The 26,955-nt window shown below is 39.0% G+C and overlaps 1 protein-coding gene across 2 annotated transcripts in view; it reads left to right on the top strand.

The window, feature by feature from the left end:
* sumo1 (small ubiquitin like modifier 1) overlaps nt 1-26,103 on the top strand; it is a 29,209-nt gene extending 3,106 nt beyond the window's left edge. The window contains exons 1-5 of one of the 2 annotated variants that reach the window (XM_003223544.4): nt 2,386-2,619; nt 13,829-13,903; nt 16,937-17,014; nt 21,330-21,401; nt 23,807-26,103. In XM_003223544.4, the coding sequence (XP_003223592.1) occupies nt 2,608-2,619; nt 13,829-13,903; nt 16,937-17,014; nt 21,330-21,401; nt 23,807-23,875 (306 nt within the window). In that variant the 5' untranslated portion in view covers nt 2,386-2,607 and the 3' untranslated portion in view covers nt 23,876-26,103. Of the gene's footprint in view, nt 1-2,385; nt 2,620-13,828; nt 13,904-16,936; nt 17,015-21,329; nt 21,402-23,806 lie in introns of those variants that run through there. The other variant, XM_062962044.1, reaches the window with a different exon arrangement.
* Nucleotides 26,104-26,955: the final 852 nt, after the last annotated feature.

The raw sequence follows: 26,955 nt of genomic DNA, 5'->3' as shown, positions 1-26,955 counted from the left end.
AATAATAATTATTATTATTATGTACATATACCAATCCTGCATGCTATGGTGTTTTGTTTGGCGGGCGCCACGCATGCTACCAAACAAAAACTTTGCTAGGTCTTACTTTCGGGGGAGGCCTTATATTTAGCAATACAGCAAAACTTCTACTAGGTCTTATTTTTTGGGGATGTCTTATTTTCAGGGAAACAGGGTAGGTCTACACTGTCATATAATCCATTTTAAAGCAGATAATATAGATTTTATATGGCAGTGTTGAAGGTGCCTTAGTGGGCTGCATTTCTGAAGAATACATGCACAGATTCTTCAACTTTGCATATCTAAAACAATAAAACTATATACAAAGCTATGAGAATGGTTTAAAAATGCTCAGGCCCCTTGTACACTTCCATAAAAATCCAGATCATCTGCTTTGAACTGGATTATATGGCAGGGTAGATTTATATAATCCAGTTCAAAGCAGAGAAGGTGGATTATCTACTTTGATAACCTGGATTTTATGGCAGTGTAGAAGGGGCCTCATTAGGAAAGGACTAAAAAACTGGGATTCGCAGAGAAAAGAATGCAGATACGGTTTTTGACTGCTTTAATGCAAGATTGGACTTGCACTGCAAAAGAAATCAGGGCTGTAATTTCATATACGCTCTGCAGTGAGAAGGCATGTTTTTAACCTGGGAGTGGGGTTATGTGATCTATAGACTGGATCTACAGTGTGAACTGCATTACATGGCCAGTATAGACTCATATAATGCAGTTTGAATTGCACGGAACTACATTATATGGGGCTATACCAGGTCTGAACAACTTGGCTCTTGTAAAGGGACAAGATCCCTTCCACCAAACCCTTTGACAGGCCTGGTCTACACTGATCATATAATGCAGTTCAAACTGCATTATGTGATCGTATAGATCCAATCAATAGAGCATGGCGGAGTAATGATGTGAATTGCAATCCACCAGTTGAGTATCTCTTGTCCGAAATGCTGGGGAAATGTTTTGGATTTCAGGTTTCTTTTGGAGTTTGAAACACCTGTATTTGCATATACACAATAAGTTGTTTTTCTTGTGGTAAGGTTTTTTTTAGTCTCCTTTAGGAAAGCGGGATATAAATAAATATCACCATCATCATCATCATCTTGGAGATGGAACCCATGTCTAAAGATGCAATTTGTTTGTATTTCATAAATACCTTATATACTTAGCCTTAAGGCTCTTGTATACACAATTATCTTAAATTGTGCATGAAACTCTGGGCCCTTCCATACAGCCATAAAACACAGAATATCAAGGCAGATAATCCACAATATCTGCTTTGAACTGGATTATACAAGTCTACATTGCTATATAATCCATTTCAAAGCACATAATCTGGATTTTATATGGCAGTGTAGAAGGGGCCTGGATCACCTGTGTAGACAATTTTGGAGCATTTTGGACATGGGATGCCCAATGAAGAGAGAGTCATCATGTGCATCTTGGAGAGAAAATGCAGATGCCCCAGAGTCAGACATGACTGGACTTAACGCCAGGGGAAACCTTTACCTTTACTTCATTTTCCAGTTTACACACACAGCATAGTGCCTTTGCAAACCATCACAGTGTGGACTCAGATAACCCAGTTCAAAGTAGATATTGTGGGCTTTTCTGCCTTGATAGGTACAGGTAAAGGTTTTCCTTGACGTTAAGTCCAGTCATGTCTGACTCTGGGGGTTGGTGCTCATCTCCATTTCTAAGTTGAACAGCCGGCGTTGTCCATAGACACCTCCAAGGTCATGTAGCCGGCATGACTGCATGGAGCGCCGTTACCTTCCCGCTGATGCGGTACCTATTGATCTACTCACATTGGCATGTTTTCGAACTGCTAGGTTGGCAGGAGCTGGAGCTAACAGCGGACGCTCACGCCGCTCCCGAGGTTTGAACCTGGGACCTTTCGGTCTGCAAGTTCAGCAGCTCAGTGCTTTAACGCACTTCACCACCGGGGCTCCTTGATAGAGTTATATGGCTGTGTCCAAGGGCCTTGAGTCCTCACTGTCACATGTTCCAGTTCAAAGCAGATATTGTGGGGTTTTTTGCCTTGATATACTTGGATATAGGGCTGCATGGAAGGGCCCTCAGATATTCCAGTTCCAGGCAGATGTTATGGGATATTCTGCCTTGATATTCTGGGCTGTAGGGCTGCATGGAAGGGCCCTCAGATATTCCAGTTCCAGGCAGATGTTATGGGATATTCTGCCTTGATATTCTGGGCTGTAGGGCTGTAGGGAAGAGCCCTCAGTGCCTGTGGAAAAGGCAGGGGAGGCGGGCCCTTTCTGCCTGCCTGCCTGCCTGCCTGTCTTGCTTCCCCTCCCTCTGCGCGTGTAGGAAGTGAGCTCAGGCGGCCGAGAGGAAGTGCCGCCCTCCGCCCCGCCTCCCCCTTGCGCTGCGCTCTCGCCTTTCGCTGGCTCCGGGTTTGGAGGAGGAGGAGGGGGAAGGAAGGAGGAAGAAGAAGAAGAAGAAGAAGGGAAGGCGCAAAGGCATCGCGGGGCAAGCAGCAGCAGCAGGAGGAGGAGGGAACGGCGAGGAGGAGGAGGAGGGCGGCTGCCTGCTTGCCTGAGCCCGCCATCCATAATGTCGGACACGGTAGGAGGACGCCTCGCCCGCTGCCCCGGCTGCCTTCGCCTCCGGGAGGCCTTATTCTGCGGCTCCCCTTGGGGAAAACAAAGGCGGTTTCCGCACTGCCACCGCTCCATGCGATGCAGTTCTAAACTATGCAGGATCCAGCCAAAGCGGGAAAGCCCCCTCCCTTCCCCTTGCCTTTCCCTTCCCTTGGCTTCTCCCTTTCGGATTCCCTTTCAATGATCTTTCCCCTTCCCTCTCTCTTTGCGGGGATGATCGGGAAGGAGAAAGACCGACGCAGGCCGAAGTCTTCCTCCTGGGCCTTGTTTTGTTTACTTGCCAACCCATCCACACACCGCATTGGAGGAGTTGGAGCTGTTTGTTTACTTCCCTCGGCGCCGGACACGAGAGCTGACGGAGAAAAGACTTGACTTGTGCTCCCCATTGGCCAAAGATGCCGCGTTTAGGGAGTGCTTTTTTTTTTTTTTTTGTCTTAGGCCCCATTTAGGCTGGATCTACACTGCCATATAGCCCAGGGCCCTTCCACACAGCCATATCACACAGAATATCAAGGCAGAATATCCCGCAGTATCTGTGGGGAAGGGGCCCCAGGCTATCAAGGCAGATAATCCACAATATTTATTTATTTACAGTAGAGTCTCACTTATCCAACATAAATGGGCCGGCAGAACGTTGGATAAGCGAATGTGTTGGATAATAAGGAGGGATCAAGGAAAAGTCTATTAAATATCAAATCAGGTTATGATTTTACAAATTAAGCACCAAAACATCATGTTATACAACCAATTTGACAGAAAAAGTAGTTCAATACACATTAATGCTATGTAGTAATTAGTGTATTTACGAATTTAGCACCAAAATATCACGATGTATTGAAAACATTGACTACAAAAATGCATTGGATAATCCAGAACGTTGGATAAGCGAATGTTGGATAAGTGAGACTACTATACCTTATTTCTGCCCTGCCTTTCTCCACCCTGAAGGGGACTCAAGGCGGCTTACATATGGCAACCATTAGGTGCCTTGAAAACATACAAACAACAACTTAAAATCAATTAAAATTTAAAATTAATACATATTAAACAGAGCATTTAAAAACAATTACATTCAGTATTAGAATCACATCTTCTGAAAATCATAGTCCGAGGCTGTACCGTCGTCAAATTGTACATACAGTAGAGTCTCACTTATCCAACATTCGCTTACCCAATGTTCTGGATTATTCAATGCAGTCTGCCTTTTAGTAGTCCATATTTTTGTAGTCACTTTTCCATACATTGTGATGGATCCCCCGGTGGAGTAGTGGGTTAAAGCCTTGTGACTTGAAGTTTGGGCTGCTGACCTGCAAGCTGCCAGGTTCGAATCCCACCCGGGGAGAGCACGGATGAGCTCCCTCTATCAGCTCCAGCTCCATGCGGGGACATGAGAGAAGCCTCCAACAAGAATGGTAAAACATCAAAACATCCGGGCGTCCCCAGGGCAACGTCCTTGCAGACAACCAATTCTCTCACCCTAGAAGCGACTTGCAGTTTCTCAAGTCGCTCCTGACACGAAAAAAAAATCCATTGTGATGTTTTGGTGCTAAATTTGCAAATACAGTAATTACTACATAACATTGCTGTGTATTGAACTGCTTTTTCTGCCAAATTTGTTGTAAACCATGATGCTTTGGTGCTTAATTTGTAAAATCATAATGTAATTTGATGTTTAATAGGCTTTTCCTTAATCCCTCCTTATTATCCAACATATTCGCTTATCCAACATTCTGCCAGCCCATTTATGTTGGATAAGTGAGACTCTACTGTAATTCCAGGTCTGTTATTGCTCTCTACTACTACTAATATCAGTTTTGAGTCCACACTGCCATATAATTAGGTTTAATGTGGATTTTATACTGCTGTGTGGAAGGGGCTCCTGATTATCAAAACAGATAATCCACATTGTCAGCTTTGAATATGATTATACTCCCGTATAATCCAGTTCAAAGCAGATGACTTGAATGGGACCCTACACTGCTATCTAATGCAGTTTGAAGCAGATAATCTCCACTCAGAAACTGGATTATATCGCAGAGTAGATGGCAGTGAGGCCCAAAGGAAGGAAGGAGTTACTATTTGTGGCTGGATTCAGGGTGGATTTACACTGCTATATAATCCAGATTATCAAATCAGATAATCCCCATTATCAGATAATCCACATTATCCATTTTGAGGTGGATTACATAAAACCCCTACTACACTGCCATATAATCCAGATTATAAAGCAGATAATTCAGATTATCTGCTTTGAACTGCATTATAGGGGGGCCCTTCTACACTGCCATATAATCCAGATTATCAAATTTGAAGTACGGGTAACATACTATATTTACATGGCACTAGTGAGTTGATCCTTAGTTTTTATTATTGTACTTTGATAGTTAAATTAACAGCTCTTAGAATTCTCAGAGCAACTTTTGTAGCTGGTACTCAAGATACGGTACTTCAAAATATGCCTAAGACTATCAAAGCAGTAGGGAAACAAAGCCACAAACAAAATCATTGGAAGCAAAGGTTCTGAACAGATGCTGCATTAACTGCAGTGACAACATCTCAACTCGAATATGCAGGTTTGCGAGTTCTATTTATGTTTAATTTTTTCATGATTAAACACATATGGTTTATGCCTGCCAAGATATTCCACAGCAGAGTATTGTATAAAAAGTTTTTACCTGGTCTCTTACTACCAGACGGAAACTTAAGTACATATTCATTTGGCATATTTTCAGCTTCTCAGAGAACTGAAGTTTATACCTTTTTACCATTGGTGTCTTTGAGTAACATAAGGCATAGTTTAACCCTGCTCTTTAAAAAAGGGACAGAAGTTTGGTAATGCTTACTGATGGATGTTTGCCCTTATGTTTCTAATTGTCGACTTTTCTGATCGGAGGATTACTCTATTTCTTGCATTCTGAGTCGCCATTGATTGTAAGACACACACTAATTTCAGTACAACCAACAGAAAGAAATCTTTATTATTTGTATTAAATATTATTAATAAGCACCCGTGATTATACGACACAAAGTGTTTTTAGAGATATCTATATGGGGGGAAAGTGTGTCTTAGAATTTAAGAAATTCAGTAACAATTTGTATGATCCTGCCAGCATATTGATACCATGTTGGCTGAATTGAAATACTTCATTGGCAAGAAATTTAGTGCTTTAATAAATGCTAGAATATATGTGTGTGTGCATACACACACATACATAAATACATACATATAAATATATGTTACATATATAAGTTTTTGTATTTTAAAAGTGTCGGTGTACATACCTTGCAAAAATTGTATTCCATGTCATTTAGGGGGAAAAAGCTGTTCAGTGGTTTACTTTAAAAATGAAATAAAGCAACAAGCTAACGTATAAAATAATAATACAAATACTTTATTTATAGTCCGTCCCATCTCCCAACAAGGGACTCATAATGTAATTGAAGTCACAAAGTTGAAAGGAGGAGAGTAAAACACATTCTGTGGTTTTACATGCAGGGTGGAGAAGTTTCACATGCAAACACAGCTAAACCACCTCAGAAAAGTAGCGATTTCCTGAAATTCCTCTTTTCATTAAGAGGATTTTTTTTCTCATCTCATCAAGGGGCCTATATTCTTTCAGGTGCGTTCATAGCAAGGATAAATACCTAAGGCCTCACCCATACTGCCATATAAAATCTAGATTATCTGCTTTGAACTGGATTGTATGGTAGTGTAAACTAACATAATCCAGTTCAAAGAAGATAATCTGGATTTTATATGGCAATGTAGATGGGACCTAAGCAATGTAAAAGCAAGTTAGATTTTCTCTTTCCAATGCCTTAGTAGAAGATAGCTAGTGATCCTTTTTATTTCTCTTGGGACTGGCGCTGTCACTTGAATCAAACTTTTCTCACTGGCCCAAGACATTGTATTGGCTTTCAGAAATTGCAAGAGCGAATTGCTTTGGTGGGGAGAAGTTATTCATTAAGAAAATCCAGTAATGGCGAGTTCCTGTTAAGGGCCAGCCATGGTTGCTTATCTTCAAAATCACTCACTTTGTTGAAGGGGGAGATGTGGACATCTCAGCCAAAGTTTCTCCAAAGCCTGTCTGTTCTATTCTGTTTTGTACTGGGTCGCAAGACATGTGCCTTCCTGCACTAAAATGCATGCATATTTTAAATCTCATTCCCCCCTTATTGGCTTATTTTCCTAATGGGCCCTTTTAAAGTAAAGGTAAAGGTTTCCTCTAGACATTAAGTCTCATCGAGTCTGACTCTGGGGATTGGTGCTCATCTCCATTTCTAAACCGAAGAGCCGGTGTTGTCTGTAGACACCTCTAAGGCCATGTGGCCAACATGACTGCATGGAGCATCGTTACCTTGCTGCCAGAGTGGTACCTATTGATCTACTCACATTTGCATGATTTTGAACTGATAGGTTGGCAGAAGCTAGGGCTAACAGTGGGAGCTCACCCTGCTCTCCGGACTTGAACTAGCGACCTTTCGGTCAGCAAGTTCAGCTGCTCAGCAGTTTAACCCACTATGCCATTAGGGGCTCATGGGCCCTTTTATTTGTGTCATTAATAATGCAACTTTTCCCAATTGACTAAAATTCCCTATCGGTGTCCTTTCCCCCAAGTGGGCTCGTTTTAGACGTTGCATTTCAAAACCTGGACCTGGTTTTGTTTCTACTTCATGTCTTGAAAATTCCCTATAAGCCTCATAGATATAAAAGCGAAGGGGTGCATTTCTTGCAACTGATCTCTGGAAGTGCAAAAATGCAAGTGTTGCTGAGATTCGTTATGTATATTAGCTATAGGTTGTCTTTAGGGGTGATGCTGAGATCCTGTGAAATGGATGGGAACACAGAAGCTTCAGCATTCTCCCTGCTTGAGAGGTTCCATAGACAGTTGGGCAAGCATTCTCTCTGCAACAGATACCCTGACGGGGAAAAGTTTACAATATTAGCATTTAAATATATCTTAAAGCATGGTTTCATTGACACATGGATACTTTGCAAGGGGATAGGGCTCCAAGCAAGAATGCCATCCAAACCTGCTTATTTGGTTTGTGATATTTTGTTCTGAAATGGGATCTGTGAGGATACGTATATCATATCATGTCGCTTTGATCACTAAAGTGGTATGTTAACCATATTTATGAGATTTCAGCCCTATGCTGCGAGGAAAAATAAGTGACATTAAATTTAGGGTCCTGAAAGTTATCAGTAGACAGCTAGTCAAATCAAAGTACTATTATGACAGGTTGATGAGCCTTTTTAAGCAACATACTTTCCCACAATGTCTGCTTTGAACTGGGTTATCAGAGTCCGCAATGCTATGTATTCTAATTCAAAGTAGATAATGTGGGATTTTATTTAGCTGTGTGGAAGGGGCCTTAGTTAAAAACGGGGGTGAGACAACAGGAAGTGAGAAAAATCTACCCCTAGGAAAGAAAAATTCACTCTAGGAAGAATTACCATGGGGAAAATGGTAATTCCACTGAAGCTTTATCACCAGTCCTTGTTTCCACACCAAGTCATTAAAAAAAATCCAATTATCACAGGGACAGAAAGTGAGGTGGAATCTTCTGAACAGGGGCATAAACAGCAAAACAAACACAAGGATGTTAACCCTTCCCTGTGCTATCCAGAACTAAATATATACATCTATATTGGCTGGATTTACACTTTAAAAATGTACTCGTTCTGACTTACATAAAATTCAACTTGAGAACAAACCTACAGAACCTATCTTGTTCGTAACTTGGATACTGTCTGTACACGCACTCCTTCTCATGAGAGACTTGTTTGGCTTGAGAAGATCTGTATTCTTTTTTTCTTGTTCATGAGGTTTGTTATTTTTCTCAGATTGTTATAATGGGCTACTTGTGTCTGAGATAGAAATTTGGAAGATGTTCACATAGCTTGTTAAAGCTTATTTTAAATCTGTCCAGTGCCTGAATAGCAGTTGGTCACACTCTCTCCTCACTAGAAATGAATAATGTTAATGGAATGTATTCTTTGATTGAGGTTCTTGTAATATTGAGTTTCACTTTTGGTTTTAAACATTAGTACTGAGTATAAAAATCGTAGGTTCTGTAGTTTCTACATTCAATATCAAGATTTTTTTTAAAAAAAACCATTGTTAAAAGAAAAGTTTTAACTACAGTAAAATAATATGCATAATGCAACTAAGGGAGTAAGGAAAGGGAAAAAGGAGAAGAGGCAATGGTGTCTTATTCTCCTTTTATGAGCAAATCTACTACTACTACTCTTTATATGGGTTGCTGTACGTTTTCTGGGCTGTATGGCCATGTTCCAGAAGCATTCTCAACTGGCGTTTCGCCCACATCTATGGCAGGCATCCTCAGAGGTTGTGAGGTCTGTTGGAAACTAGGCAAGTGGGGTTTATATATCTGTGGAATGTCCAGAGTGGGAGAAAGAACTCTTGTCTGTTTGAGGAAAGTGTGAATGTTGCAGTTGGCCATCGTGATTTGCATTGAATGGCCTTGCAGCTTCAAAGCCTGGCTGCTTCCTGCCTGGGGAATCCTTTATTGGGAGGTGTTAGCTGGCCCTGATTGTTTCTTGTCTGGAATTCCCCTGTCTTTTGAGTGTTCTTCTTTATTTACTGTTCTGATTTTAGATTTTTTAAAAAATACTGGTAACTAGATTTTGTTCATTTTCATGGTTTCCTCCTTTCTGTTGAAATTGTCCATATGCTTGTGGATTTCAGTGGCTTTTCAGTGGTGCTTGTTAAGAGTGGTCCACACAGAGAAGCCATTGAAATCCACAAGCATATGGACAATTTCAACAGAAAGGAGGAAACTCTGAAACCATGAAAATGAACAAAATCTGGCTACCAGTATTAAAAAAACGCTAAAATCAGGACAATAAATAATGAATATTCAGAAGACTGTGGTATTTCAGACAGGAAGCAATCAGGGCCAGTTAACTCTTCCCAACAAAGAATTCCCCCAGGCAGGAAGCAGCCAGGCTTTGAAGCTGCAAGGCCATTCAATGCTAGTTGAAGTGGTCAATTGTAACATTGACACTTGCCTCAAACCGACAAGAGTTCTCTCCCACCCTGGACCATCCACAGATATATAATCTCCACTTGCATAGTTTTCCAACAGACCTCTGAGGATGCCTGCCATAGATGTGGGCGAAACATCAGGAGAGAATGCTTCTGGAATATGGCCATACACCCTGGAAAACTCACAGCAACTCAGTGATTCCGGCCATAAAAGTCTTCGACAACACATACTCTTTATATGTTCCTGCTGACTTTCAAAATCTACAGTTAATATTTTCTACTCATACAAACATTAAAACATAGTACTCTTATGCTGAAATTGCTTCATTCTTCCTCTATAACTAAACATAATACAGGCTGAATATCAGAAACACTTGCAACATTTAGGATTTCAGATCAGATTTTGAAATACCCGTGTTTGCATCTATGCATATAAGAAGTTATTTTGCAGATGGGATTCTGGTCCAAAAACAAAATTCATTTTGTTTCGTATAAGCCTTCTATGCATAGTCAGAAGAAGGCCTGTCAAACACAGTATTTGAAAAATACAATGAATATTTTATTTTTCTACTCCTTCAAGACAATACTATACAATTCTCTTATATTAGAATTGCAGTTTCCTGAAAATTATGACTTGTGTGCTGATTTTTTATCATCTGAATATTTTAAGTTTGTAAATCTCTAATGCGTTTTTCTAACTAACCATGGTATCTCACTAACTTAACAGCAATAAGGTCCTCTCTTTAAGTTTAACTTCATGATAAACCCACCCCTTGTTCAAATGCCTTTTTAGCAAACCATGCCTCAAACCTCAAGACCTCTGAAATCCTGTCTATTACCATGTAAAACCCATCTCACATAAAATCCTTCTACAAATCTCCTTCTGAATTTCAACTTGTGCACAAGAGAGACATAATTACCTTGAAGTACTTGTATTATTTTGTCGATCTTAAACACTGGATCTCTTTCTTCTCCCCATGATCCAGTTGCTCCCCTTTTACATTTCTTCCACTTTTCAATCTGATCTCCACTTCTCCACGATAGAAAGCATTTATTTCCAAAATTTTGTGGCCCCTCACTTTCCCATCCAGGGCTGCATTTTGTCCTAACACATGTTCTTAAATCCCTTTGCAACTGCTCCCTTTTTACATTATTTTTTCACTCTCCAAGCTGATCTCCACACTTCTCCAGCTCCTTGTTCTTCTATCTGATGTTTTCTTTATGCCAGCAGATTTTTGAAGTGCTTCTCCCAGCTGTCAAGCTCAACATCCTCAATGTCAGAAACTGCAGCTTTAGGTTGATTATTAATCTTTTCCACATCTTCTTTATGCTTGTCTTCACCATCTACATTAGGTTTCTTTTCAGGAATGAAAAAAATCTTTGTTTCTCTGGTTGGCTATTTTTGAGCTAGGTCTTCATGATGTTAAGATCTCAAAAAGATCCCACAAAGTTACTTGTCTTTGATTTTCCGGAGATTCTTTCAAATGTCCCTTCTACACTGCCATATAATCCAGATTATTAAAGCAGATAATCCAGATTATCTGCTTTGAACTGAATTATGAGTCTACACTGCCATAATCCAGTGTGGATTTTGTATGTCTGTGTGGAAGGACCCAAAACTACCACCTCAATTTTTTCAAAATGTATCTTAATCACCAAGTTTTTTCAAACTTTCTGCATCAGTTGCAACGATTTAGACAAAGCAAGCACTCATAAGCAGGACTCCAGCAACCTTGTTTGTATCACACTCACTTTTAGAGTGATTGAGGACCCTTCCACACAGCCATATAACACAGAATAGCAAGGCAGAAAATCCTACAATATCTGCTTTGAACTGGGTTATCTGAGTCCACTTTGCCATATATTCCAATTTAAAGCAGAGAACGTGGGATTTCATTGAGCTGTGTAGAAGGGGCCTAAGTTTTGTGTGGCAGTTTGTGAATGATTTTAGTGGATAAAGTTTTAACTTGCACATTTTATTATCCATACTCACTGATTTTATAAGCGTCATGCATAAAGCCATGTAGATCTACTCCACATTATGGGCTTTCTGCTTTTAATGTTGTGAATTTCTGATCTCAATGTTAACACTTTTTTAAAAATTGTTTTTAATGTTTTAAACTTTTATACTCCTGGTCTGTATCTGTAATAATAAAATTCATTCATTCATTCATATCACATTCACAGAGAAGCAGCCTCTTTCCCACAGGTACTTTATATTTTAAATTCTTAAGTCTTAATATCATTTTCTAGTCACTCAGCTTATAGTATTTTATTTGTTTTTAATTCTTTTATCCCATATTTTAATTAACGAAGGGGAAACAACTTGCTTAGGTCAGACTACAGTCACTTATTTATCCACAGAAATCCTTTTGCAAAGTGTTGATTTTTTCCCATCAGGGTTAGAAAGCTGCCTCTTCACCCCAAATCAGATCTTAAGTTGTTTTGAGGAAACTTTATTTCACAGTGCTTGTGGCTTTATTGGAAAGCTCACATTGTAGTGGGGCCGAGTTGACAAACCTTGTCCTTTTTGCTTTCTGGCACAGTCCTCTAATAGCTGAAATGTTGGAATTAAAAGATTCACATAGTTGATCCTCTGGTATCCCAATGCCAAGAAGAAACTTTTTTACCCGTTCAGTGTCCTTCTAGCTAGCAATCCCTGCATCTAGCACATGCATGAGCATTTTTTTTTTGGCGAGGGCCACTTTGTGGGCCCTGGTGGGCTGGGGGGGGGGGGGAGGCCAAGGGCAATTTGGTGTGGGGAGACAGTTGGCATGGGGAATGAATGGTCTTCCTCTCAGACTGGGGATGCTCTCAGCCATGTCCCCAGGCTGAGAGGAGGAGACATGCGGCTGCCTCGAGCTCTCAGGAGAGCTCCCAGCAGCTGCGTGTCTCTCCCCTGGCTCTCCTTTCAACCTGGGAACATGATGGCTCACCATGTCCCCAGACTGAGAGGAGAAGGAGTCATGTATCCCTGCCTCGGCCCTCCTCTCAGCCTGGGGATGTGTGTTGAAGTTCAGCCCATGATTGTGCCTGCGCCTAATGTCAATGAGGATGTTGATTATGGGATTTCTGGGCCTGCGAGCCAGCATTAGATTTGAAGTCCTGAAACTGAGCAGTCTGTGTCCAGTGAAGGCTACATTCCAGAGAGGGACCCAGATCCTGCTGAGAAATCATTATCTAGGCAAGCAAAGTCAGAGGCTGAAATGAATTCAGAGGATGAACTACCTTGTGCCTTTTTTTTTTTTTTGGATGAACTACCTTGTGGACAGGATAATGAGCTATTAGGTAGGAGACTTAGTGTCTGTAAACTCCTTGCTGTGCAGCAGAATTTCCAAAGCGCTTGTTAGAGAAGAAGCCACTGTTAATCAGGTAGTCATGGAAAACAGCATGATTTCATGTGTATTTCAGAGAGGCCAGGGTTTTTTTTCACCAGTCTGTTCAATGTTGGTTATTGGGGCAACATCTCTTGCCAAGTTCTACTGAAGTCTGCTAAGGGAATTCTAATTCTATGTCTTCATTTGTTCATGTTTCATGCTACCAAATTTGATGGATTTTTCCTGGATTTTTGAATTGGATTTTATGCTGCCTTGTATATCCTTATTCTTTTGTATACCTATGCTGATGCCCTGTTTGTTCTGGATTCTGGAAACTACTCTTGTATCTTGACTCCTGTGGACTATTTCATACATTTAGACTTTGAAGTTTGTGTTATTTTTGCTGCACTGCTTTGCTAATTTAATTTGGACTGGAGTTTGGTGGTTAAATGTAGAGGTGCTTCCTGTCCTGGAGTACAACAATGTGGCAAGCTGCCATGTCTGCATGCTGAAGGGAGGGCCAAGACAGACGAGAACTGGAGGGAAGAGCCCAGGGGGCTGTGTCCAGCCCACAGGCCTGGGTTTGCCCATACTTAATCTAGCAGTCTTGTCACAGAGTATCGATGGGGCTTGATCAAAACGCTGCTGTTTCAACTCAGATCTTCCCAATTTTTTCCTTTGTCAGTCTTTCAGGGTATTATGTCTAGTGAATTCTTCATGTAGAGAAAAGCTGAAGGGTTGCAAATTCACTGTAAATATACTAAAGGGGGTGGAGAACTTTTTAAAAATAATTTTTTAATCTCAACCCATTTCATTAACCTTTGTTTCTTCTTTCTTTCATTAGGAGGCAAAGCCTTCAACAGAGGACTTAGGCGATAAGAAAGAGGGAGAATATATTAAACTCAAAGTAATCGGGCAGGTGAGGATTTTCACACTGTCTTAAACATGGATGTTTCAACTTATGCCTGAGTAAAGTACATAATAGAACTAATGTGTTACATAATAGAACTAATGTGTTAAATCATGCATGTGACATTATCTTTGTCTTTGACAGATTCATATCTGTTGTAAGGTGAAACAACCTCTTAAGTCTTAGGAATACAATACTAACATACGTTCAGTTCTTTATACATAATGCCACTATTGCCCTTTTAGATGGTTTCATTATTCCTTTATTACTAGTCAGTTCTTTTCCAGTGATGGTGCCAGCTAAGGCTGAATGGAGTTGGTGGCTGAAATATCTTGTGGTCTAGCTAAAACTTCTTCGCCTGTATTTTATATTTTATTTAGTTCTGTAAAGTGTTTATAAATCACTTTTCTGAACACATGTTCCCAATGGGATATCCCCAAACCCCATACTATGAGTGTAACATGTTAAGATGAGAGTACTTTAACATATCTATTCATACCGTTCATGTATGAGAGAAATGTGCAAAGGTTCTGTTCTTTCAGACCTTTCTTGTAATCATGATGTTTCAGGATGCATATACACTGTAGAATTAATGCAGTTTGACACTACTTTTAACTGCCATGGCTCAATGCTATGGGATCATGGGAACTAGTTTTAAAAGGACTTTAGTCATCTCTGCCAAAGAGTCCTGGTGCCTCACCAATTTCTTAGTATCCATTCATGGCAGTTAGAATGGGGTCAAACTCCATTAATTCTACAGTGTAGAGGCATGGCTTTTCACTTTAAATATCACTATTCTGAGAGGTGTAGAAGTATTGTAATTTTATTATTATTTATATAAGAAATACCAGCTTATATAACAATTTTATAGGTTTCATAATAAGCCAAAAAATAAAATCTATGGATATAGTTATCTAATTAGTTTACATTCTAAAAGAGACATTAAAAAGAACATCAGAAGATAGGGACAAAAAGCCAGAGAAGCAGTGAATTTGAATAAATCCTCCTATATGTGCCTCAGTGATGGTTTAGGCCTATCGTAGTTTAAAAGTTATGGACTAAGCTGGAGATAGACTGAAAGAAAGATATAAAGTTCAAAAGGAAATGTTTAAATGTCTCACTATGTTAGCAAGGGCTAAGTATTTTTAGAGTATCACATACATCATTGCACTGGAACTTCTTATCCCAAAATTGTTTTCCCATGTACCAGTTGGTAGAATAGCAATGGATGTGTGTGTGTGTGTATTTAAAGCAGGCATTGGATGACTTTCCATCTCTGATAAAAATGTAATTTATTTATATCACACTATCCCTGTATGTAGCACATTACAAATGGCATGTTTATGTGGTCCAAATCATAAGAGAGTTGTCACCCGGAAACAGACATACAAAGGTATCAGAGGAAAAGGGGAATGCAGGTAAAAAGTAAACATCGGAACAATGTGCCATTTAAAATATTGTACATTCTTTGGTTTTATTGAAGGACTGTATAGGACAAGAGTGTTTTTTAGAAAAGGTATGGAAATTTTATCTCATGTGAGTCATCCCCTACTTTGAAAGAGAATTAACTACTAGAAAAGGTCACACATACCATCGATTTCATGGGTTTCCCTTGCCAGACACATTAAACAGAAAAGTATCATAATTGTTGATCAATGGATTGGTTCTGCAAATTGAAGGGCCAAATATAAAAGACACTCCTGAAGATTACTAGTAGAACTGTGATTATGTATATAGTGTGGTTATGTATATAGTGCATGAATAAAATAACTGATCATTGAGAGTATGGAATGGGCTGACTCATGAAAGGGATATTTAAAAGGCTAGTTTGCCAGGGGGGTTGCTCAGGGCAATGTGCTTTCAGCTAGGATTTTAAAGGGATAGGAAAAGCATTAGTGAGATGTGTTAGACTTAATTGTTCTTCCTTATTTAACACATGAAAATTCATTGGCTGGGATGAATGAGAATTGTAAGTTGCTCTGGAACTGCATTGCTTATATGGAATTGACAGCCCATTCGTGAATCACATAAAATAAGTATTCTTTAACTGTATGTTGAACTTCTGTATAATTAATTCTCACTATGTAACAAAATTTGAAAAAAAATCTGTTCCTGGTTTAAATGTGTTATTTGAATTTCCTGTTTAATTGTGCGGTACTTACTTTGAAAGTAGTTGTTATACTCCAGAAACTTCATTTTTGTGGCTGCCACAAACTATGTTGAATTGAAACAATCAGGGCCAGCTAACATTTCCCAACAAAGGATTCCCCCAGGCGGAAGCAGCCAGGCTTTGAAGCTGCAAGGCCACTTAGTGCTAATCAAAGTGGCCAATTGCAACATTCACACTTGCCCCAAGCAGGCAAGAGTTCTTTCTCACACCCTGGACCTTCCACAGATATATAAACCCCACTTGCCTAGTTTCCAGCAGACCTCACAACTTCCGAGAATGCCTGCCATAGATGTGGGTGAAATGTCAGGAGAGAATGCTTCTGGAACATGGCCATACAGCCCAGAAAACTTACAGCAACTTAGTGATTCCGGTCATGAAAGCCTTCGACAACACATGTTGAATTGGTTGAGACTCTGTGAAATAATCATTGAAAAACTATAGCAAAATATGCTGCAGGATGTCCCCCAAAAACAAAGTTTTTGTAGTTTAATGAACTTTTTCCATGTTTTTGTGCTAAAACCAATTAGGAAATGACAGTTATAACCCAGGAACAAAAATTGTGTTACATGGTGTAATCATATATTTATTTATTTTTGATCCACAGAGTTATGCTTGCAGTCTTGAAAGCCAGTGAACAAATGTTGATAAAGACAGAAATACAATGTTTAAGATACAATTAACTAGAGCAAAGATAATGTCTTTTTAAAAGAAATAAATTGAATTGAGTTTCAAATGTAAACATAGACTGAACTAAAAGGTCTAACAAATGTAGGATCAGCCTATTAGTAAAGATGTTGCATTTTAGAATACTTGTTGGAAAGATCCTTTTAAATACTATATAGGGCCTAATCTTTTTTGTATTCTGTTAATAGGACAGCAGTGAGATCCACTTCAAAGTGAAAATGACAACGCATCTAAAAAAACTTAAAGAATCATACTGTCAGAGACAGGTTTGTGGAATTGTGGGATGGCTTTTTTTAACCTTTCTTTTTTCCTGTTTTTTGAATGTAAAAGTGGCTGAAACTAACAACAACAACAACAAACCCCAAACTCTGGAGGACAGTAGCAGCCTTGGCTGGGATGAAATCAATTAGTGAGGATGAGAAGATGTTGGGGAGTTGGAGTAGGCAGCCAGGTCAAAAAAAGAAGTGGGGCAAATAGCACTTATGGGAAAACTGACGTCTATTCTAAGAAGACAAAAATAATCAGTTGCAATTAAGATACTTTTCAATATGGTTTGCTTTTATTGATTTCATCAATGACAGTTCTGTTCTCCCCTTGTAATGTTGAATGGTTCAAATGCTAATAAATTGCCCTGTTTTAGTTAGTATTGTGCAAATCTCTATCTTGTAAAGTTGTCCTCAGTTACAGAAATGACAAAATTGCATTATTTTGCTATGCTGAGAACAGCATCAACAAAAAGTTTCTGTAGTTCATAGGAACTTTTCAAAGGCTGTTTTTTCTTCCTGTCATTTCTTTTTTCTGAGTGATTGGGAACACCACATTTTGACCACATTTGGGAAATTGCTGAATGCCCATTTCATTCCTTCTCAGTACTTGTGTTAATCTTGCTGATTTAATATGTCTACTGTAGTCAGAGCTAGTATTCGGATTTTGTTTCCATTGCACAGAGGAGGAATTGTAGTTGTCTTATAGAATTCCTTGGCTGAATGTTGTCATCTCATTTCCATGAATAATTCCCATTTGCTAGAATCTTATTTGACCATTGTATACTGTATTGCTACATACTGTATTTACTCGAATCTAATGCGCATCCTTTTTGGCTTAATTGTTTAGCCACAGTTGAGGTGTGCATTACAATTGTATGCCAAAAAGGTGCCTTTGCCCATCCATCAGGCTAAGACTAGTGAACCCATCAGCCTCAGCCTGATAGTGGAGAAGGGGCTTCCCTTCCCAAGCCCTTTCTCCTTCATCTCCTTTTCATGCTCCTTTCTTACTTTTTCTCTCTCATACTTTTCTCTCATACCATTGGGCAAGTGGGCTTATTAACAAAAGACCCTCCCCATAAACATACAGCAGAGTAACATATTAGCGGCAGCATGACTTATCACCAGTAGCCAAAAGTCATAAAATGAACAAAAACACATAGACCAATGTTATCTCTTACTTAGGAGGCTTTTCTTTAGCAAAATAATATGGTTGCACTATTTACAAAAACAAGGTTTCAGTAACACAAATAAAGTTCTTTATATACACAGGAGCCTTCATACTGGAGCTTCTCACATGAAGCTTTACACACCATGCCTTCTTACACACGAGGCCTTTTTCACACTGAGGCATCCTCACACTAAGCCTTCTTCATACTGAGGCATTCTTACACTCCTTAGGACGACGCTAGCATTGGCCTACTAACTAACAGGTTTCAGCCTACTCACTCTCTTCAGGGTGATGCTAGCCCATTTAACCCTTTCGGTGCTTGACTCACATTTTTGTAATTAAAAATACCTAGTTCATTTTTAATATTTCTGACACTTCCCTCCCTCCCATCCTCCTTCTTTCCTTTTTTCTTACCTTCTTTCTATCCTCCACCCATCTTCTTCTTTCTCGTTTTCCGTTTTTTTCTTTTCCTTCCATCTTCCCGTCTTCCAACTTCCCCCAGTCTTTTGTCTCCCTCTCATCTTCCCATCAAAGGTTATTTGATTCTCTGGTGTTACTTTCTGTTGTTGCGCATTACATTTGCCAGCAAATGTTTATTTTTTGTTTCAGGGTTTTGAAAATTGGGGTGCGCTTTAGATTTGATGGCACACTAGATTTGAGTAAATACATGTAGTAAATTCTGGTGTGATCCTTCAAATCCTGCTTAAGAGTGAGCAGCTGTTGTGACTGACATGCCGATTCCCTTATTAGTCAAGAAGCAGTTCCTGAAATTTTCACTGCTTCTTGTGAGTGATCTCTCGTGCAACAGCAGAAAAGGTACCTGGTTGCAAATGCCCCTCATGATGCAGATCACTTGCTTGAGGAGGGAAAGAGCATAAGGAAAGTTTCCCTAGTCAGTTCCAGAGGCTGCTTACCAGTAAGTATGATTTAGAGCATGGGTCCTCAAACTTTTTAAATGGAGGGCCGGTTCATGGTCCCTCAGGCTGTTGAGGGGCCGAATTATAATTTGAAAAAAAAAATACGAACAAATTCCTATGCTCACTGCACATGTCTTATTTGTAGTGCAAAAAAAACAAAAACCCAAAACAAAACAAAACAAACAAACCCCAACAACAACTATTTATTTATTTGCTACATTTATACCCCGCCCTCTCTCACCCCGAAGGGGACTCAGAGCGGCTTACAAGTTGTATGTACATACAATATATAATATTATTGGCATAGCACAATATTAGCATTATATATTACTATATTGTCCTATACCACTATACCGTAATATTATTAGTAATATTACATTTAATATATAATATATAATTAATATTATTATATCGTATAATTATTAGTATTGTATTACATTATAATATTAGTATCAATATTATATGTAGTAAAAGGTTTTCCCTTGACGTTAAGTCCAGTTGTGACCGACTCTGGGGGTTGGTGCTCATCTCCATTTCTAAGCTGAAGAGCTGGCGTTGTCTGTAGACACCTCCAAGGTCATGTGGCCATAGGCATGACTGCATGGAGCGCCGTTACCTTCCCGCCGGAGCGGTACCTATTGATCTACTCACATTTGCATGTTTTCGAACTGCTAGGTTGGCAGGAGCTGGGGCTAACAGCGGGTGCCCATTCCGCTCCCGGGATTTGAACCTGGGACCTTTTGGTCCGTGAGTTTAGCAGCGCAGCGCTTTAACACACTGTGCCACCAGGGGCCCCTATATTATATGTATACACAATATATTCAAATATTACCATAGCACAGTATTAGTAAATGAAAGAACAATATAATATTTAAAAATGAAAACAATTGTAACCAACATAAACCTATCAGGATTTCAATGGGAAGTGTGGGCCTGCTTCTGGCCAATGAGATAGTCAAGTTAAGTAGGATTGTTGGTATTGTGTGCCTTCAAGTCATTTCAGACTTTGGGCGAGGCGAAGTCTAAAACTAAGAGCGGGGGCCAGGTCAATGACCTTGGAGGGCCGCATCCGGCCCCTGGGCCTTAGTTTGGGGACCCCTGATTTAGAGGACTTTCACAGTTCCTACGAAGGCTTTAAACTAGGCTATGTCAAATCATGACTATGTAGCAGTAGGATATGTATATGCATTTGTCCAACAGAATTCCAGCGATTCCTTGTAGTTTGGGTGGTTGAATTTTTAAAAAAATCAAGAAACAAAGTTTTTTTTCTTTTAGGATAAATGGGAAATAATAATAATAATAATAATAATAATAATAATAATAATAATAATAGCAGCTTTTTTTTAATACCCCACTACCATCTCTCCAAAGGGACTCAAGGCGGTTTACATACGGGAACAAGCCCAAATCAATACAACAAGATTACCAACTAAAATACAATTCAAAACATAGTAACATATAACAGACTAATTAAACAATTAAAATAACAGGGTATAAAACATCATGAAAATGTATCAAAACCAAACCTCAAAAACCAGTGGATAACAAGAATGGTTGTAATGAAACTGGCAGGGGCCTAAATATTAAACCCTAAAGGCACCAGATCCCATTGGATTGGGGAAGCTATGCAGGGTCCGCTCTGATCAGTACTTTGATGAGACTGGATGATGATAAACTCTTGAAACAGGTAAAGTGGAAAGAATATTTAAAAATATTGGGGGAAAACCATGTTGAGAAATCTGAATGAGAAGAATCCTAGACTGAGGAGAATCTTTACAGCTCGGGGCTTAATTGTACATTATATTTTCACAGAGTTCAGGATTTATTTTGCACAGGAAAGAGCATTTTTTTGCATGGAAAATGTTTCTTATGGAGAATATGCTGCAACTGGGATGTTATTCTGTGCATAATGTATATAGAAGGCAGCATTCTCTGCATAGGAATTAATATTTCCATTTTGACTATTATTTCCTGTACAGAAAGGCTGTTTTCTGTACTTTCTCAGAATGGAAAGAAAAGTGCTCAAATTATTTGTTGTTACCTTTGAGAAGAAATGTAGAGAATAATTATACCTCTAGAATTTGGTAATTTGTTGCTTCCATGCGTTTGAAACAAACATTAACTTATATGTGTTTCTATTTTCTCCCTAAACCAATGATATAGATAGTAATAGTTAATATTTTTTTCAATGTGACCTATTGAAATAAATTGTGATTTCTCTTCCTTTTAGGGAGTCCCAATGAATTCACTCAGGTTCCTCTTTGAGGGTCAGAGAATTACTGATAATCATACTCCAAAAGAGGTACGTGTATCATAGTGAACAAATAGATTTCCCAATCATTTTAATGCATGATATAGGGACTTTTACGTCAATTGCATTGAAAATTTAAGACAGTTTTAGTTTTTTTGTAGAAAAGCTTGTGCAGGTCCTGCCAGCATTGGAACCCATTTTCATGGATTATAACCCTACCTGAGATCTGTTGATACAGGGTGGGTTTACATTAAATAAGTAAATGACAGAAAACCATTGAGAATTTGCCTTATTGTTTGTGAGCACACTACTCTATTGCTCCTCCTGGACTCCTGTGAGTAGGCACGACAAAATGAGAAAACCTTTGGCACTGGTTTGTGTAGCATGAGGTCTGAATCAAGATCCCTGACTTGTTTCTTCTTTTAAGTCGGGAATCAGAACAAGATGCCTTCCAATTCCAGCCTCTAGGAAAGCAGTAACCCAGTACTAGTGGGTTTCCTTTTCCCTTAGCTGCCTCTACTGCCTGGCAAAGCCAAGCAGGAACAGTTGTGAGAGACTCCCTCACAAACAGTAAGGCAGAGTTCTTGAATTCTCACGGCTCCATCCACCAGTTCTTTGGTAGATGCAGGCCTGAGTCATTAACTTCTCACTATGTAACCATTGTTACACTATGTAATAAAAATCTGTTCCTGGTTTGAAAGTGTTATGTCTTGTTTAATTGTGCTGTAGTTAATTTGAAAGTAGTTGTTATACTCCAGAAATCTCATTTTTGTAGCTGCCACAAACTATATTTAATCGGTTGAGACTCCACGAGATACTCATTGAAAAACGAGAGCAAAATGTGCTGCAGAATGTCCCGCAAAAACAAAGTTTTTGAGGTTTAATAATTTTTACATGTTTTAATGATAGAACCAGTTAAGAAATGACATTTATAACCGAGGAACAAAAACTGTATTACATAGTATTATTGATCTGATATGCTTGATACAAAATCTAAGAATAAGTTATCTATTAAGAACTGCTTTCAAATGGTCTGTACTGCCGGTTCTTGGTTTCAGGTCACCTGTGGATACCAAAATCTGTGGATGCTGAAGTCCTATAATATACAATAGCATATAGAACAGTGGTTTTCAACCTTCCTGTTGCCGTGACCCCTTAATACAGTTCCTCATGTTGTGGTGACCCCCCAACCATAAAATTATTTTTGTTGCTGTTTCCTGTCATTTCACCACTGTTATGAATCGTAATGTAAATATCTGATATGCAGGATATATTTTCATTTACTGGACCAAACTTGGCACGAATACTCAATATGCCCAAATTTGAACACTGGTGGAGTTTGCGGAAATAGACCTTGACATTTGAGAGTTGTAGTTGCTAACTTTATAGTTCACCTACAATCAAAGAGCCCTTGAACCCCACCAATGATAGAATTGGGCCAAACCTTCCACACAGAACTCCCATGACCAACAGAAAATACTGGAGGAACTGAAAATGATTTAGGGGAGATGTAGTTCACCTACATCTGGAGAGCACTGTAAACCCAAACAGCGATGGATCTGGACCAGATTTGGCACAAATACCCAATACACCAAAATTTGAATACTAGTGGGGTTGGGGGGAATTGATTTTGTAATTTGGGAGTTGTAGTTGATGGGATTTATAGTTAACCTACAATGAAAGAGCACTCTGAACCCAGCCTACAATGGATCTACAGCAAACTTGGCACACTACATACATGGACAACATTGAATACTGGTAGGGTTGGGGGGGGGGGTGTTTTTGAATTCTGAGAGTTGTAGTTCACCAACACTCAGAGAGCACCCTGTAGCAAACTGATGATGGAACTACCTAGTAAACTTGCCACAAAAAGGAGAAGAACAGGCGGAGAGATCTTCAGCCTTCTCTGCCAAAGGGGTTTCTAAGATCATTAGAAATACCGTATGTGTTTTCTGGTGGTCTTTGGTGACCCCTCCGACAACCCCCTCGCGACCCCCCCAGGGGTCCCGACCCCCAGGTTGAGAAACGCTGATATAGAAGAACGTGTCCCGTTACATAAAATCACAAAATGAAGATTTGCTTATTGGGTCTATTTTCAAGCCATGGGTATAGAGAACCCACTGTATTTACATTTAGCCACTGGTTTGTAGTTTTAATATTTCAATTGAGGAAAGACTATTTTTAAAAATAAATTTCTAAAAGGAAATTGGATCAACATGATTTTAAAAATCCCTATAAATTAAGTGATTAAATTCAATCTCTTCTTTGCCAGCTACCTGCTAAGGTGACCTGTTGAATAACAACTATTCCCTCATATGCTAAGTGTTACAGCTAAAGAAATCAAGACAGAAGTTAGATAACATGTTGTGAATGCAGAGCATGTAATGATTGTGGTGGTGGGAGTTTGGTTTTTTAAAATGTTCATTTCTCAACTAAGTATGTTTCCTGTTTTACAGCTTGGAATGGAAGAGGAAGATGTGATTGAGGTTTATCAGGAACAGACCGGAGGCCATTCAAGAATTTAGAGTGTTTGCTTCTCTTCCCCCTCCCCCCTTCCCTTTTATCCTTTTTTATTTTTAAATAATAGTTTTTGTAATGTGGTATATAACACTGAATTGAAATCAGCATCCCACTCCCATATCTGGTGTATTATTTCCAAACGTCTGTTCTGAATTCTTGTGCTCATACATTTATCATTTGTTTTCATTGTGCCGAATTCTTGTGATCCCGCTGTGGTTGTATTTCCCTATTTTTTTCCCTGTTTCCTTTTTAGAAATACACTCTTCCACACACAAATTTGTGTGATGACAAGGCTCCTGTGTTCAAGTTCGTGAACAGATTTGCCAGATGGGCAAAGGTTCCTAATAACTTCCATATTGGTCCCCAAGTTTTGATGTATGGCTTCCTCTTGTGGATTTTAAGATACGGAGATGAAGCTTTTCTGAAATCTAAACAGAAATACTACGTCCTCAAATTATGTACTGTTTTCTGTAGCTTTTGCTGATGGCCTAAGTACTGATGTGGGAAAATGTATTTTTTTCTGGTAATATATTTGAAATGGCTTTAACTGAAGATATGGAGAATTCTCTTCCTATTTACTGTCAGAATAGCCCAGGAAAGCCCTAATTTTTAGTATCTAATAATAACTTCATGCATCAAGAGGTAATTATGATTTTTACGTTGTTGTATCTTTTTGACTTGGAATGTGGTTTGGAATGAGCATAGACTGTACCAACTTTCCTTTAAATAAATGAAAGGAAACCAATTTGTAAACCTCTGCATTTTCTTTTGAGATGCCCGGACCTGTGAGACTATTTGGCAAAAGCAGTGAAGGATATTTAAAGAACTTGTGGTTTCATACATTGACCACTGCTTTGGTATCTTGTGCTATAAAGATGTTTTTGTTCAAATTTGATTCATTTTATGAGCCAGCATCCTTTTTGCTGCTTGTGCTCAAATATTAAATAGCACAGTATTTTCTCAATTGTGTTTTGTATTTGCAGCGTGAGGCTCTGGGATTCTATAAAAACAATGTAAAAGAAAGTTATAATGTAAAAGAAAATTAAGTTATAAGACTTGAGGAGGAAAAAAAGACAAAGCCTTTGTTAACCTGCCTCATAACATTTTCTCTAGATGTGATAGCTGATAGGACCCACCAAAGTCTTCTTTTCAGAAATTAGTCCAAGAAAGTGTCATTAATATTGATGGGATTCAAATTAATCATGATGTATGTGATCTACCTTTTTAAATATAGCTTAAGCATAACCTCTTCTTAATTGAGATCCAAGTGCTTAGTGCTGCCTTGGAAACCCTAAATCAGTGATTCTCAACCTACAACTCCCAGAAATCCCAGTCAGTTTACCAGCTGTTAGGATTTCTGGGAGTTGAAGGCCAAAACATCTGGGGACCCACAAGTTGAGAACCACTGCCCTAAACAATCCTGGACCCAGGTCTGTCAGATTTCCTCTTCTGTGGAAATGAAAATAAATCTTGTGTGTCAGGGTGCTTATTGAAGGTGCAGAGGCAGTTGAACAAGCACTGATCTAAGGTCAATGTACTCATCCTTTGAAGTTTAAAGTATTGCCACTTGACTTCAGGAGGATCCGGATTTTGAACTTTAAACCAGATCCCATTTCTATGTATGTTAAGTCTATCCCCTTTCCAGAGAGGTCATGTCTATGTAAGTGTTCTTAGGGTGTAGCTAGCTCTCTGCAAATTTACCAAGATGATGCTACGGTCAAGTACAATAGCAAAGGGTCAGAACAACTTTCTGAAACACAAGATTTCACTGGTTTTGTGGAGTTTATTCTGTGATGTAGTATTTTGAAATGAGAACTCTTCCCTTTTGAAAGAAAAGTTTCCTGATCAGTGTCTAGTTCAGCATTGTTCACCTTCACACCTATTTTAGTAATTTGCAGAACTTTGTCATAGAAAGCCTGTCTTGCTAGAAGGGATTTTTAGCTCAGGTTTGTAGTATGATAATGGCAGGATTAGAAACACGATGCTCTACCTCTGCCTTTTTTTTCCTTGCAAGGGGAGTGGGAAAAGAACAGAAATTGAGAACGCAATGTTACTAAGCATGTTTTAAAAACCGGTTAATTGTAAGTTAAACCTTTTATTTTCAGTTGGCACTTACTGTAAAGTGTTAAATGGATCTTTTCCAACGCGTGTAGTTTCCATATCCCACTTCTGATGCCTTTTTGTACACATGTTAAACTTTTTTTAAAAATTAAAATCTGTTTTCAAAAATCAACATATGAGGTTAATTGTTATCCATACCTACAGGAATAAGCCACTCAAGTGAACCAGAAGCTTTGCTCTCAAGCCATGATGAATCCTTCACTTGGAGGAACAACCCTTTCAGTTGTTGCGGACTAAGGGCCCTTCCAGATAGGTCCTATATCCCAGGATCTGATCCCAGGTTTTCTATTTATCCCAGATTACCTGGTAGTGCGGACTCATATAATCCACTTTAAAACAGAAAACTTGGGATCAGATCCTGGGACCTGTCTGGAAGGGTCCGAAGTCATCCCCATGCTCTGTGGTAATGGCATATCTGACATTTTCAGTCTCTTAAGTTTCACAATCTCATGATTCTTGAAAGAATTTCTAGTGTGTGTTTATATTGCAACTTACACATATGTAGCTATGCATCTTACTGTGTTACTGCTGCTTCCATTGAGTACAGTGCATATGTAAATCAGATGGAAGACTGGGTAAAACTGGAAAGTAATAACAAAGGTCTAATTGATTGTGGTGTAGTTGTTTGAGTGCTTGACTAAAACTCTGGGAAACCAGGGCTTGAATTCCTATCCAGTTATGAGAACCCACTGGCTGACTTTGGTCAAATCACAGTCTTTCAAACTCAAGAGGAAGGTAATGGAAGTTAAGCATCTCACTACAGAAATTGGAGACTTCAGATCTGATATGTGCTCTTAAATTTTTTTTCTTAAATAAAAAGATGAGTTCAAGGAAAAACCAAAGTAATACACTAGTTTGAAAAGGAATGGGGTAGTCATCCCCAGCTCCTTGTTTTAAGCCAACGTAAGTGTAGTATTCCTCAGGAGGATCTCTATCTCTGCTTATTATAAAATAGAGAAAGTAC

This window comes from Anolis carolinensis, chromosome 1, assembly GCF_035594765.1.
Source record: "Anolis carolinensis isolate JA03-04 chromosome 1, rAnoCar3.1.pri, whole genome shotgun sequence".
NCBI classification, from domain to species: Eukaryota; Metazoa; Chordata; class Lepidosauria; order Squamata; family Dactyloidae; genus Anolis; species Anolis carolinensis.
This window is presented reverse-complemented; position numbering and strand designations above follow the sequence as displayed.